Source organism: Echinops telfairi, unplaced genomic scaffold (genome assembly GCF_000313985.2).
Source record: "Echinops telfairi isolate 266 unplaced genomic scaffold, ASM31398v2 ScPeMD7_7424;HRSCAF=8462, whole genome shotgun sequence".
In the NCBI taxonomy this organism is placed as follows: Eukaryota; Metazoa; Chordata; class Mammalia; order Afrosoricida; family Tenrecidae; genus Echinops; species Echinops telfairi.
In genome coordinates this window covers 17,742,236-17,757,996 of record NW_022111324.1, presented here as the reverse complement: position 1 = coordinate 17,757,996, position 15,761 = coordinate 17,742,236, and the positions used below count along the sequence as shown (strand labels likewise).

The window sequence follows — 15,761 nt, the reverse complement described above, 5'->3', positions numbered from 1 at the left end:
AGAAAGATGAGGCTGTCTGCTCCCATAAGGATTCATAGCCTTCAAAACCATATGTACGGTTATTATGAGTCAGAGTTGACTCCTTGGAAGTGGGATATGTGCACGCACATACACACACATGCACGCATACACACATACATATGTATGAAGGTGCTTTGAAAAGTTTGTGGGAAAATTCTATTATCTTCTTTTTTTTTAATCATTTTATTAGGGGCTCATACAACTCTTATCACAATCCATACATACATCAATTGTGTAAAGCGCATTTGTAAATTCATTGCCCTCATTGTTCCATGAATTTTGAAGCCATCTAGTATATTCAAACACACATATATGTATGTATTATGTATAGGTTGTATATTTCCCTTTTGAGGAATTTACTATATCTATAGCCTCTATATTTGTACGTACAGATATTTATATGTGTATTCCATAATTTACACATACAACACCCGTTAGGCATTGTGATGAACCTAAAATTGGTCTTCTATACTTAGCAAAGTGATTCATTTTTATTTGCTGTGCCCTAATTATTTCGTTTTGGTAGTATTTTGAATATAGAGTAATGTCTAGAATTCAAATAGCTCAATAATACTCTGGCACTGAGGTGCTTAGAAAGGACACTCCATCAATGACATGTCTAAAATCTCTTCAAAAACCACTCCCAGCTGTTGAGTTGACTGTGCATTGGGTCGCTGACCACAAGGTTAGTAGTTCCAAACTACTAGCTGCTCCATCAAAGAAAGATCAAACGATGAGGCTTCTTACCCCTGTGCGATTTACAGTCTTGGAAACTCACAGCGGCAGTTCAATTCTGTCCTCTGAGTCAGAATTGACTCGATGGCACAGAATTACCAGTCCCCAAGAAGATGTTTATTGAGCATGACCTTGAACAAGTAACCTGACAGGATCTCAGTTTGCCCATCAGTAGAAGGCTGGGCTGTAAAGTGAAGTGTCTGTCACCCTGCCTGCCCCTTATACGACTCAATAGAGTGGTAGCCCTGCCCCTTAATGGTTGAGTCACACTGACACCGTCCTTCCTGGTAAAGAGAAAAATCAGCACTATCAGCCTCAGAGTAATTAAAACTTAAATACCAGGAACAAATCAGTTAAATGGGACAGAAAAATCAATGTTATCAGGCACGTGAGCTGAGTCAATTACAGCAACTATTAAATGGTGTAAAAATGTGGTGTGTTACAGTAAGCCTGGAGTTGGGACATAAATTCATTACAAGGAGAAGATAGAATATGGTTAAGAACTCAGAGGTACGTGGGTCCCATGCTGGTGGTATGCAAACACCTGCTCAAAGCCTCAGTTTGCTCATTAGAGAGTGAAACTAACCATACCTATCTCAGGAGGCATGAGCACCTTCGCATCAGAGCATGGGGCAAGTGTTCAGGAGATGATGGCTCTCATTGTCTGGCTCCAGAAATTCTCTCCATCCTAAAGAGCACGCCATTGCTTTCTCACAAGGGCAACCCCTCGCTCCCCTGCGAGGGTCTGTGCAGCACAGTTTCAGTTTGGGACCTTGTGGGTCCTGCAAGCGCACTGAGCATGGCCCTGTCTCCTCTGTCCACAGGGATGGTGAACTTCAGCGAGGTGTCCGGATACCCTGTACTGCAGCACTGGAAGGTGCGCTCTGTGATGTACCACATCAAGCTCAACCAAGCCACCGTCTCTCAGGGTGAGCCCGGCAGCACCCTCCCCCCACCCCACCCCAGCCCCCTACTCCTGGGGCTTGCGGCATCTTTCCACAGGAACAAGCCTTTTATCCCTCTGTTAAGGACAGGGCCTATGATGTAGCTTCCTGAGATGTAGAACCTGCTCACTCAGACTCACTCGGAAGGGCAGGTGGCTACAGTCAGATCCTTTTCTGGGTGTAAATTGTACGCTTTCTCTCGGACTGCAGAAGCGATGGAAAGGACAAGGCTGGCGCTACTGAGGAGAAACACTGGCTCCCACAATTCTTCTGGGGCCACCTAGTGTGTGCAAAGCATATGTAGGAGCAGACTTGTTATTGTAATGTGGCAGAATATAACTTCCCAAGTGCAAAGAACGTAATGTGGCAAGTTCACGTGAGGGAAGAAGGCAACCAAGTGGGGGCCGCAGAGAGATGGGAAACAGTTTAAGGATTCTAAAGAGCAAGTAAGAAGAAACATGGTACAGACACACACACCTCAATGGAGAGCGTTGTGGGTTCTAAACTAATACGCGTAACAGCAAAGCGTTCCAAAACAGCAAAGACTCGTGGTAGTTTTTGTTTGTTTTATGTTAGCGGTATAAATATCTGGAATCAAAAATTACGTTCTAGCAATTGAGAAGTACAATATGCAGTTTGAAAATGGGGACATGTAATCCAGGTATACAGCTGTCTTCTGTTCCAACCCCAGGGGCTAGTAGCATAAGACTCAATCTTTCTCCCCCATGACTGCCTGAAGAATTTAGCAGATGGAGAGTTTAGGTTACAGTCTGCCCTTGCTGTGTCCCCCAGAGAAGCCAGTGGAGTCAGATAATCTTGTGGGTGCAGGAGGCTAAGGCCAGAAGCAACATTTTAGGATCATTAATAGGGAGATGGAGGCTGGTAGCTGAAAGTCCAGGGCTAGCGGGAGTGCACTCACCAAGGGGTAGGTGTTGAGCATAAAAAAGAAAATGCAACAAATATATCAAAGGTTGCCCTGAGGAGGCAAAGGGAGGCAGGACTTTTTTTGTAATGCTAATTTCTTTGGGGGGGAAGAAGGCCTTGACAGAAGATTTTATGGAAATCCATTCTAACTGCTCACAAGATACCATTCTGGGGAGATATGGCAGTAGGGACTCTCCCTTGTCCACCTACTTAGTTTGTACCCAGCACCTTGCTGTGCATACCCGGTGTTCACAGCCTGACACCTCTGTTGCTCCAGTGTCTTCCAAAGTCACAGGATGGCGTCACCGGTGCTGCATCCTGCACTCTATGGGGCTGTGGATGCTTGGGCTCTCTGGGCCTGGACTGGGCCTGCTTTGCAGAGACAGGGCACTGGCATCTGCAATTAGGGTTTTATAAATCTGAGGCCAGATCCAGAAGACAACTGGCTTGGACATTGTGCCACAGACTATCCTGTGGGTGAGTGTACTCTTCCTAAAGCAGAGGAGGAGATTTGATTGGTGTGGAGAGTAAAAAGGCGAACAGACCCTTCCCTCTATTTGCTGGTTCCCAGTCTCCTGGTTTTCTGAAATAAAATATAACCTTTTCATTAGTGAGTTTTCTTCCCTTTCTTCGTCCCTTATCTTTCCATTACCCATTTCTGATATCTGAAGGCAATATTTTGCACCTTTGGGGGGCACACAATCCCCAGCTAGAATTCATTTACCATCATGACCCTGTGCACACACCCACACACCCACAACAGAAGCTTCACGAAGCAATACTTCATCTTACCGTGTGAAATGTTCTCTGCGGGAATTTCTGTTTCTATTTTAGACTGTGCTATTCTTTTTCTTTTTTCAAAATGGAATGCTTTGCGCTCACTAAATTGATTTAATGTCATGACCCATGATTTGGGGAGCAGGGGGGGTGGAGAGGCATTGACTTAATAGGCAGAGATTGACAATGTTCTGCTTAACTTGCATGAGGTTAACAAAACAGCCAACTGTCTTGGTTAGCTATTCATTTAGGAATTGAACCATCAGATTGAGCTAAATGGAAACATCCATCCGATAGTTCCAACTCTCCCATGCCACTTTGGACGACACAGACACTTCCACCACTGGGGCAGAGCAGCCTGGGGAACCAGAGGTCCACATTGTGAATTCTCACTCCTTCGCTTGCCTGATGTTTCTCCGTAGCCCTCAGCAATGCGCTGCACTCCCTGGATGGCGCTACCTCACGTGGGGATTTTGTGGCCTTGTTGGACCAGTTCGGCAACCATTACATCCAGGAAGCTCTCTATGGCTTTGAGGAGTCCTGTTCGATCTGGTACCCAAACAAGCAGGTGCAGCGGCGACTCTGGCTGGAATACGAAGACATCAGCAAGGGTGAGTGGTCCACGACTCAGCGGAGCGGACTCCCTGTCCAAGTCCTGATCACCCAGGTGCTAGCCGTGGGACCACACGTAGGATGTCTGTGAGTAAAGGGCTAATTCACATGTGGCCTCAATGTTAGGGTCCTGTCCTTAAAATGCCTAAGGTTTTGATATTAAAGCCAAATCTCAAAATGGGGGTGATGGGGCAGTGGCATTGCAAGGGGGGGAGGGAGCCTATGGAGTGCAGATTGCACCAGTTGACACCATCAGAGGGAGTGATACGAACATGGATTCCTGGAAAATGGGCAGTGTTTCAGCCCAAATTAATTTTTTATTTTTAATAAAAGCATCTCTGTAGTTCACAACAAAGACATTTTTCCCCATAAGCTCAGTTTACACATGTCTACATTACCAACAAGACCAAAACTCTCTGCGCATTTACTTGTTGTCCCTTCTAATAAGTTCCGGTCAGAGTTGCGATGCTGCTGCAAAGCCCCGAGTTCCATCTGTGTGAGCTCCAGGTGCTTGTTAGTGCTTGCCTTACAGCCAAGTGTTTGGATAGTGACGGATTTTTGTCAAATCACCTGGTGTTTTCAGCCATGCATATAGGGTAAGTAGTATTTGTGGACCTGTATCACTAACCTTACTTTTTTTAATGGAGAGTGTTAATTAAAGGAAATAAAGAAGAAAAAATATGAAAAAGTTTCTGCTCCATTACTAATACTCTTGTTGCTAATAATGCTGTAATGTGATTTAGAAAGCTTCGCATAACCTAACAAATACTATACACCAGCAGTTTACAAATGTATTTATCACATATTATTCTGTGGCCGAAATTGATAAGAAACTGTGCTAAGGATTCTGGATGGTCCATGGTGGGGGGATTGACACTGTGACCTCTTCACTGGGAGACACCAGCCCCAGTGATGGCACTGTGTTGGGGTCATTTTAGATGCAGGGTAAAGTCAAAATGATATGATCACTGTGCTAGTTACTAAGCACCAACCACTCTGGTACCCAAGTAAGCCTAAGTATGAGACTTCTTTGACGGAGTGATGGGGGAAGAAGGGAGTGCGGCAGTCTCTCTTATACCTCCTGCCTCCCCACAGTCCCAGCCTGTGCTGCCTGGCAACCCTTTTGCCACAGCATCACAGTCAACTCTTCAGTGGCTCCTAGGAAGCTCATTCCCATCCTCCCCCATGTTTAGGCTCATTTATCCAAATGATTTGTGTTTTCAGTACACCTCCATTGGCCCAAGTGCTTATATAGGCCTGATAAACAGCCTCTCAAATAAATCCCTGTCCACTGTCCTGATGGAAAGTCACAATAAGCATACGGCACTGGAATTATACAAACCTTCTGACTTCATCTCCTGTTATCGTAGGTGTGCTAATTGGTAACTTTGTATTCTGATCAGCCAAGACTGGTTTAGCATTGTCATTCATGGAACTTCTTCTCCTGGTCTCATCCTCCGGGCATTCTAATGAGGCCAGTTTGTGCATATGTGAATTGCTAAGGGACAGGTGATGAAATTAGCACAACGAAAACTCAAGAAATGGGTCATCTTAAGACCGATGATCAGCATGCCCTGTGAGACTGGGGAGCCTCAGCTGTGAGCAGAGCTGCAGGGGGGGTGGGGGTGGAGGCAGGACGTGCCTCCGTGTTTGGAAGACTTTCTGTTCCCTGAGTGCTGTACATATTTTTACTTTTTTTTTTTTGGTGGCATGGTGCTTTCATGACGAAATTATTTCTGTGAACTTTTGTAAATATGATGTATTTTCACCAATAGAATGCTGAAGGAATTATTGAGTGCTTTTACATTTCTGTTGGGCATGTTGGATTTTTATCAATATTATGTGGGACACATAGGTCCCACAGGATTTCTGCGTTAGGGGAGGTGGGATGAGGCATGCGGGGCGGGATTTGTTGTATCTCAGCAATTTTATTTTATTATATGAAAGCTTTTGAAAACATGGGATAACACAGAGAGGCACCCCACAATGGCTGTACACAATTGTTTGCATCTCCTTCTTCAAAATGCTGCTTTGTCTGCATCACCAGATCCCTTGGCAGATACTTTGAAACCTGGCAGAGCCCTATGTATGTCGTTTGGCAGGCTGCTTACTTCTGGTTTGTTCTTCACAGCAAAGCAGGCTCTCCCTCTTCCTTCCGTTTCCCCGCCCACAGGACGCTGCCTAATGAGAGTGAGCCAGAAGGAAAGTTGGTCACCTCTGTGCCTGCTATTACAGTTCCCTAGTGTAAACCTGTTTGCAATGCCAAGGTCAATAAGGAAGTACAGCAATCGATGCCACCATTTGAGAAGGTGTCTTCAGATGACATACCTTTCCCGCCTGTAGGCAAAGCAGTCCACTCCTCCCATCATAACACCATTCCGCAGCTACTTTTGAGCAAAGGATTACAGAGGAAGAACCAGCTTTGTTCTTTTGTTTGACACCAGTGATGTCATCCGGGGTGTGCAGTGTTGACCAAACGGCCACTGCCACTTTCCTGTGGGCACACATGTTTTGATTCCAACAGAAATTCCCCTGCTGTAATTTTTCTTTCCTCTTCATCATTGCTGGTAGCCCTTTTCTATGGTTTCACACCATGTGCCTGCAGCAGACAGTCCCCTGTTGTTTCTCATCTCATCGAGATGTAGGAGGGGACCTATTATGAACGGTGAAGAGTTTATGAGAATGGTTGTACGAATGACATTGTCTAAGGACCCCACTCTCATGGAGGGAGGGATGCGAGTGACCCTGGAATAGATCCCAAACTGACTCACAAAGTGTGTGGGCCGGCAAACCACCAAACTTGGTAGCGGAACTTGACTGGCTTCACTGGGATGTCTCCTACAACAGATGAATGGCCCTTGTAGAGCACCATGCTGCCATCAGTTCCATGACACTGGAGGGCACAGACACTACCTTCAAGCGCTATTGAAAGAACACTAATAATTGGACACAGTTTGTGAAGTCTGTCACAGCCAAGCTCTTTGCCCGGCTGTTGAATCGTCATGCCAGTGTATGCTCTCAGTTGATTTCTTTTATGTTGTTTTTAATTCTTTAAGTGTGTATGAAGTGCAGATTTATAGAACAAATCATCCGCTTCTTTTTTTAATTGTTTTATTAGGGGCTCATACAACTCATCACAATCCATACATACATCAATTGTGTAAAGCACATTTGTACATTCATTGTCCTCATCATTTTCAAAACATTTGCTCTCTACTTAAGCCCTTGGCATCAGCTCCTCATTTTTACCCTCCCCTCCCCACTCCCTCCTCCCTCATGAGCTCTTGATAATTTATAAATGATTATTTTGTCATGTCTTGCCCTGTCCGACTTCTCCCTTCACCCACTTTTCTGTTGTCCATCCCCCATTCATGTTTCATTTCAGCTTGTCCATTGCAAGTCCCTCTATGGACGACCACATGCTCAGCTGCCCCCACTCGTCCCTGTTTGCATGCCTCCTTCTTCCCCGACTTCTAAACTTTGTCTTTGCGGAAATGCTGCCATTTCCATCTTAAATGGTTGGAGATTCTAACATGGGTGTGAGTTCAATTTCAGACCTGCAGGGTGACTAGGGGCTATAGTCTTGGGAGACCCTAACTTGGTATTTTTTCTGCTCTGGAGTTCTGTTTCAGTATCCTGCTTCTTGTTTGAGTCATGAGCTCTACAACAGAGGTAACTCCCACTAGGGAGTCGCTGGACCAATAGTGTCTGAGCTCCAGCAAGTCGTGTGTGCCTACCAGTATATGTATAACAATGAATGCCTTTCTTTCCGCTCTGGTGGTAGGGTACCAATTTTCACTTGGCATTCTAGTTTGCTGCCCTCTATACCATGTTGTACACAGCTGGATTGGATCAAGATTCATTTTTAAATTTCCAGTAAATACTGACAAAACACAATCTACTTCTGTGTCTTTATGGGTCAAGTCTGGGTAAGCTTTGCCATCGTTCTGAAACAAGTTTGCTACATTTTCAAAATAGGAGACAGTTTCATTCACCTTCCATTCCTTCCTTACATCATGGGTGTCATCTCCTGATGTCACACTTTCTTCTGCCGCATAGGCTGCTCCATTATCCTCTCAGGCACATCCATGCCACCATCGTTGCCATCACCTTGGTCGAGAGCTTGACCAAGTCACCATTCACACACTCCTCTGTGTTCTCAGGGGGAGCTAAGAAATTGTCTAGAACTGTGGTTCTCAACCTTCCTAGTGCCACAGCCCTTTCATACAGTTCCTCCTGTTGTGGTGACCCCCAGCCATAAAATTATTTTTGTTGCTACTGAAAAACTAATATTGCTACTGTTATGAATCAGGTGACCCCTGTGAAAGGGTCATTCAACCCCCAAAGTGGTTGTGACCTACAGGTTGAGAATCACTGCTTGAGAATGTCTTTTATCCTTCAAAAAGTCCATTCCTTAGAAAGAGGGAATTTTTTTCAGAAAAAATTTATATTCTACAAAACTAGGATACTATATTGATATCAGACTTCCATACCCAAAATGAGAATCCACCAGGGGAGAAATGTCACCCTTTGTACCTGTGTACACATGCAAAGTACAATGATGTGGCGTCATGGGAAAATTCCTACCACCGTAAATTATTTTTCTCACAAAGAACTACTCACAGCTTGTAAATGAGAAGAGGAGTCTTCAATGATTGCTAGAAATTTACATATAGTATGTTAAGGATGCGACAACATATGCTTATAATGCGTTGCTCCTGAGAATAAGTGATTCACTCAAAAAGTAAATCATCATGAAAACCACAACTTCCAAGTAACACATAGGACTCTGCAAATATACTCACAAGCCTTGTCTCACTGTACAAGAGCCAGAAGACACAACGTGCGACACAATCACACCGTTGGGACACACCACCTCATACACTGGCCGTTAAATACAGTGACTCAGTGCCAATAAATGTATCCTCAACTCTAAACAGTGATGCATGCACCTGCCTGACGCCAGCATGCACTATAAGCAGACCACTGGCATCCCAAGCAATCGAAGTGGTGAAATACGCAAGTGGGATTTCTGTGTCCTCGTGGATAGGAAAGGGACAGGCATGAGAGCCTCTCTGCTGACTTGCCGCTCATCTGTAGCTCCTGATCCCCCCCCCCCGCCCCCAGACTGGATTGAATCTCTCAGAACTAAAGGTAGAACCACGGGCTTCTGGAATCACTTCAATCTTCAGGGCTGGACCTTAAAATCTTCTGATTCCATTGGCCGAGAGGGATGTGATATAAGCGAAGATAGCTAAGACCAGTTCTAGTGGCAAAGACATCATAGGCTCCCATGCCAGAGACCAGGGACTGAGCCAAGGGATGACCCCTCCTGAGCTCCCGAGTGGCAGTGGTACACGGATTCCCACCGCTGGTGTTCCTGCGATGTGAGAATCTGGCCTCACCCAGAGCTCCTGCGTCTATGTCTTTTCTTTCCCTTTCTCTCTCTCTCTCTCTCTCTCTCTCTCTCTCTCTCTCTCTCTCTCTCTCTCTCTCTCTCTCTCCCTGCACTGCATTCTTAAAGGCAGATATTAAACCCAAGAGGGAACCGTGCCCTAGGGTTAGCACTATGTCCTACCCTGCTTGAACTCCAGCCTCTCTTACCACTTGGGAACTAGTTTGTCAAAATCCAACTATTGACTTTCGCTCTCAAAAATATTTGGTTTGCTTTTTTTTTGGTTCAAACTTCTGACCTTCCAGTTACCATTGGGGTGGTACCCCACTGTACCAACAAGACTCCTTAGTGGGTTTGCTAGTTAGTCTTCACATGCTTCCATATGTGTTGGTGTCTTTTCTTTGATACCTCTCAGTCTTCCATGTCTACCACTACCCTTCCTGAGCTTTTCCTCTGAGGCCTAAGATTTATTTGTTCAATTGCTAGTCTTGATTTCACTATTAGATATCCCCCTCAAGATGATTTTATTGTACTTCAAAAGCCTATAGAAAGGTATGCCATTGATTATAAAAATAGGTCCCAAAAAATGGAGGAAGACTTTTTTCTTCTATTCTGCACTATAAGGAGATTGCTACCTATTGGGATTGTATTCTATAGGCCTGTGTGTGTGCTGAGAGAACTATTATACCTTTCATTACACACAGTGATACTTTTAAAAACTCACGTCCCCTAATTATAATTTATCTTGGCCTGCTCTAACTTTAAAAGCCACCTACTAAAAAGATAGCTGTCTTTTCTTTACTTCTGAACCCTGATCTGCAGCCTAAAATTACTTTGTTCTGAAACAGACAAGGAGATTTTCCGAGGATGAAGTGCAATGGAGAGAACACCGGACTTAAAAGTTGGAAATCTGGCATCGACCAGGTCAATGAGCTACCTGACTGTACTCTGGAATGCACACTCTAGTTCCATCCAGCTGTGGTAATCAATGCATTCTTATGGACCTTCTTTTACAGGGGAAGCATTCTCAAATTAGGCATTTGAGGATAGATTCTCATCTTCCTATACAATTGCATGGGTTCATGCCTTATTCAATTATAAACCTCCAAGCCTAGCCTCAGAGCCTGGCAAATGATAACTACTCATTCCATATTTGATGGTGGCATTGATGGTGCTCGTGGTGAAGGAGCAGGCAGGGATGGTGATGGCGGTAGTGGTGGTGGAGATAAAGATGGTGATGATAGGGGAGGTGTTGGAAGTGGAGGTAGAGGTGGCGGTGGTGATGGTGGTGATGGCAGTGGAGGTGGTGGAAGTGGATGTGGAGATGGTGGACGTGGTGGTAGTGGAGGTGGAGGAGGAGGTGGAGGAGAAGGTGGAGGAGGTGGAAGAGGTAGAGGTGGAGAAAGAGGTGGAGGAGGAGATGGTGGTGAAGTGGATGTGGAGGATGTGGAGAAAGAAGTGGAGGAGGAATTGGAGAGGAGGGTAGAGAGGGTGGAGGTGCAGGTGCAGGTGGAGGATGTGGAGGAGGAAGTGGAGGTGGAGGGGGTGGAGGTGGAGGTGCAGGTAGAGGATGTGGAAGAGGTGCAGGTTCAAGTGGAGGAGGAGGTAGATGTGCAGGAGGAGGTGGAGGTGCAGGTTCAGGAGGAGGTAGAGGTGCAGGAGGAGGTGGAGGTGGACAGGGAAGAGGTGGTGGTGGAGGTACAGTTGCAGGTGGAGAATGTGGAGGTGGTGGTGGAGGTGGATGTGGAGGTGCAGGAGGAGGTGGAGGTGGAGGGGGCAGAGATGGTGGTGGAGGTTCAGGTGCAGGTGGAGGATATGGAGGAGGAGGTGGACGAGGAGATTGAGGTGGAAGTGCAGGAGGAGGTAGAGATGAAGGTGCAGGTGGAGGGGGTGGAGATGAAAGTGCAGGTGGAGGGGGTGGACGTGAAGGTGCAGGTGGAGGAGAAGGCAGAGGTGGAGGAGGGGGTGGAGGTGGACGGGATGGAGGTGGTGGTGGAGGTGCAGGTGCAGGAGGTGGAGGAGGAGGTGGTGGAGGTGGAGGTGGAGGTGCAGGTGGAGGTGGAGGGGGTGGTGGAGGTTCAAGTGCAGGTGGAGGTGGAGGAGATGGAAGGGGTGGAGGTGGTGGAAGAGAAGGAGGAGGAGGAGATGGAGGTGGAGGAGCAGGAGGGGGTGGAGATGGAGGTGCAGGTGGAGGGGGTGGAGGTGAAGATGCAGGTGGAGGAGGAGGTAGAGGTGAAGGAGGGGGTAGAGGCAGAGGTGGTGGTGCTGGTGGTGGAGAGGGTATGATGATGGTGGTGGCAATGGTGTCGTGGTGTGATGGAGGTGTTGATGGTGTTGATAGTGGTGGTGGTGATGGTACGGCTGTGTGGTGGTAGTGCGGTGATGGTGGAGGTAGTGAGGGCGGTGGTGGAGGTGGAGGAAATGATGGTCGAGATGGAGGTGGTGCGGTGATTGTCAAGGTGGTGGTAGAGTTGGAGAAGGTGGTGGTAATGATGGTGGTGCACTGGAGGTGATGTTGGAGGTAGTAGGCGTGATGATGCTGTGGTGGAGGTGGTGGTAATGGTGCAGTTGTAGGGTAGTGTGCTGATGGTGGATGTGGTAAAGGTGGTGGTAGAGGGGCAGGTGGTTGTGGTGGTGGAGGTGGTGGTAGATGTGGAGGTGGTAATGGTGTAATGATGATGGAGTTGGTGGAGGTGGTGACAGAGATGTGATGATGATGATGGAGGTGGTGGAGGCGGTGTGGTGGTGGTGGTGGTGGTATAGTGGTATAGGAGGTGGTGATAACAGTGTTGACAGTGGTAGTCATAGAAATGGTGGCAGTAACATCCCTCTGAGTGTGGTGACTGCTCATGGGGGGTTTTATTAAAGACAAAGAAAATGCTTTCCTTGTCCCTGACTGATGAAACCTCAAAGATGGATGTTTCTGGCTCGATCTTTCAAAGGCAGGCTTCCATTCAACAGGCCCTCATTTGTCATACTACCTTTATGTGGTTTGGCAGTGACAATGTTTAGGAGTACCTGTCTCAAGATAAGTCTGACGTCTATAAAAAATTAACTTCTATTTCATTGTCTCTGATTAGCCTGTCTATCTCTTTTCCTTTTTTACAGAGCAAATAAAGAATATCACCAATGAAATTTGTCAAGTTATCTCTCTCCACTTCTAAACTTAGTTGGGTGCTCCCTCCTCGTCCTCTGCCTTCACGCTTCAGACACTGTAGGCAGGTTCCTCCTATTTAGGTTAACGCTTCGGCCTGTGGTCCAGCTTCCTCCTGGACTGCACTCAGTAGTCTCTCCTTTTTCATCTGGATAACCTCCGTAGCCACCGAGTCCACCCACTCTTGAGAATTGTCTCCCAAGTATCTGCTTGTGTTGTAACATGTGGCCCCTTTCCCCATTCTTTCATTGCAGCAAACCACCACCAAATTGCTTGAAAGAGCCCCGTATACCTTTTCTATTACTTCCTCACCTCCTCTTCCTTCTTGAAAGGATTGCTTTCAAACTCCTTCACTCTCATGAACAGATCTGGAGAAGGAAGCCGAGGGCTTCCTAATCAGAGGCCCGCTGATCATTTTTCTGTAGTCATTCCATTTATATCAGCTAAAGAATTTGTTACTTTTGACTGCAATCACCTTCAAAAATCTCTCTTCTCTCCAAGTCCCGACCCTGTTCTATCTTTATTCTCTTCATAAGTATGTGGCCTTTATAGCTCATCCCTTTTTGTCCCTTGTTTCCTCATTTTTTAAGAAGTCTTTTAAATTCAAATCATTTCCCACAATGTCCTACTTCGTGCTCTTCTTTTGGTCCCTGCTTATGTCTGATTGCTTTCCGTGTCTACCTAAAGCTACCTGAAGGCTCTCTCTTCCCTGAACTGCAAAACCTCCTTTTTGGCTAGCGTAGCTAGCATCTCTCTAGATGTTCTACAGGTCCTTCAATGATGGCTGTCTTATTTCTCTTTTCTGTTTCCACTTGTAGATTTATGAACTACATCGATGGGTCAAAACATCAAGTGAAGAGTCCTTCCGGATGCTCTCGTCCACATTCCACTGTTTACAGTATCTGTCCTTTTATCCATCTCGGTAGTGCCCTGACAGATGGCTTCTCCTCTCCAAGTCTTCAAGGTTGTATTCATGTGTAGGATCAACTCTCCTAAGAATGACTCCAACAGCTTCCTCATCTATCGCCTTTCCTCCAGCTTCCTGCAACTCTAGCCATTCTACACTTTACCATCTGTCATCTTTTTAATTGCAATTTAACGACGTTGCTCTCGCTGGAAGCCCTTCATTAACCCCTTACTGCCTTCTCAGCATGGACTGCACAACTTCACGCTCTTCTTAATTTCCGATTGCTGCTGTCACAAGTCACCCCGTGGTTGGTGGCTTAAACCAACACAACATGTGCGCTTCTCATTCCGGAGTCTGAAACCAGTGTCACTGGGCTCATGTCAAGGGGTCAGCAGGGCTGGTTGCTTCCAGAAGCTCTCGGGAAGAAGGGCTTCCTGGGAGGATGTCTGCAGCCTGTGGTTTGTGATCCCTCCTCCATCTTCAAAGTGTTCATTCCAATCTCTGACTCTTTTATCACAGGCCTTTCTCTGATGTTAACCTGGATTCTCCTCTTGTGCCCATCTTACAAATATCCTTGTGATTACACTGGACTTGCCCAAATAATCTAGGATAATCTCCCCAACTCAGGGTCCTTTAATTTAGTCACATCTTCAAAATCCCCTTGACCATAGAAGACGATGTTCATGGCTTCTGGTGATTTGAGCCTGAACATCTTGAGTGCCCTGAGTTAGCCAAGCACACCTCTGACATCTCCAGTTACTGCTCCACTGACCACTCCCCACCTTGAGCATCTTCTACACAGATGAAACAAGGCTGTGAGCTGTCAACCCCTCTTGTGCATTTGTTTCTCGACAAGACCCAGCCCCAGTCTCTCACCTTAATGCAGGCCAAGTTCACATCTATACGTGCCCATATCTTCACAACTGCTCCCGCTGGCTCAGAAACATTGTCATTCATTGATACCTGTAACTAGCTCAGACTTTGAAGACAGGACCGAGTCGAGGTTCCCAATGGAAGAGGACACTGAGTCTGTCCCCATGTATCCTCCATTCCACCTCCATTGGATCATCTCCTTGGAGGGCGTCATCACCACCAAAACCTCCCTGGACTGTGCAGCATCTGCCTTTGCTGCTACTGTATGTGCCCATCGCTCTTCAGAGCCTCCCTTTGACAGCATTCTTCCCATCTCCCTGGGCTGTCATTTCCCAATATGACTATCTCCCCCCGAGAAGAGACTTGCCAGCACTTACAATCTTTCTCTTATGTTCTTCATTTAAAAAGTTTACTTATTTCTAAAATCAAAATGTAGCAAGCAGAATAAAATTGAATGTAAATCTTCTCTCCCCTCTGATTTCCCAGTAATCCAGTTTTGTTCCCCAAAGGCAACCATCGCTAGCAGTTGATTATGTAACCGCCCAGAGATGTTCTACCCCAGCCATTTGGAAGTGCGCAAAGCCCGTATATTAAGGTCTTGTCTGATTTTAAATTAATAGATACAAGGAAAATATATTAGTACAAGAGGGTTTCAACGAGTTTGTAGCAATATTCCATTTTTCAGCAAGCTTTTTGAAGCCTTTTGTGTATATTCCACCACGCTCCCAGTCTTCCTCCATCCTCTGTCTCTCGCTACACACATAGACACACAAACACACGTGTGTGTGTGTGTGTGTGTGTGTGTGTTCATATGCAAGTAGTCTCCAAATCAGTGTGGGGCTCCATTTTCATGGCTCGTCATATGTCAGTTGAAATGCAAGTTGAATACATTTTAAGTTTTCTTCATGTATGCTGGGTCCTTTGCAACTTTTGAAAGATTTCTGTTATAAATCCAATCTTTATTTGTCTTTGGGGGTTGGAAAGTTTTCATTTGAACTTACAGATGTGTTTTAATTCCTACATACCTGTATTTAAAAATACACAAAGAATAAAAAATGAACAGCCATCAGTGCTTCATGCTTGTCATCACTTACACATGCTGTAAGTCTGGTCCCAACTCTGTGCATGGGAGCATATATATTATATGGAAAGTGCATATATAGTCTTGAAAAATTTGAGTCATATGAGAGAAAATGATATATTTCCTCCAAAATTAACAATAAGGGGGAAGGGACTTTTACACTTGTTAACAAACTTCTGTGTTGCTTTTCATGCTCCAAGCTTGTGCCACTTTTTTTAAAAATCATCTTATTAGGGGCTTATACAACTCTTATCACAATCCATACATACATCAATTGTGTAAAGCACATTTGTACATTCATTGCCCTCATTCTCAAAACATTTCCTCTCCACTTAAGC

At 45.7% G+C, this 15,761-nt stretch overlaps 1 protein-coding gene across 1 annotated transcript in view; it reads left to right on the top strand.

Annotated features, from left to right (window-relative positions):
* The window catches only part of ASTN1 (astrotactin 1), a 402,092-nt gene that overhangs the window by 297,392 nt on the left and 88,939 nt on the right, over positions 1 to 15,761 (top strand). Inside the window, exons 15-16 of the mRNA XM_004706713.3 lie at positions 1,581 to 1,685; positions 3,824 to 4,012. Coding sequence (XP_004706770.1) covers positions 1,581 to 1,685; positions 3,824 to 4,012 — 294 coding nt within the window. The remainder of the gene's footprint in view (positions 1 to 1,580; positions 1,686 to 3,823; positions 4,013 to 15,761) is intronic.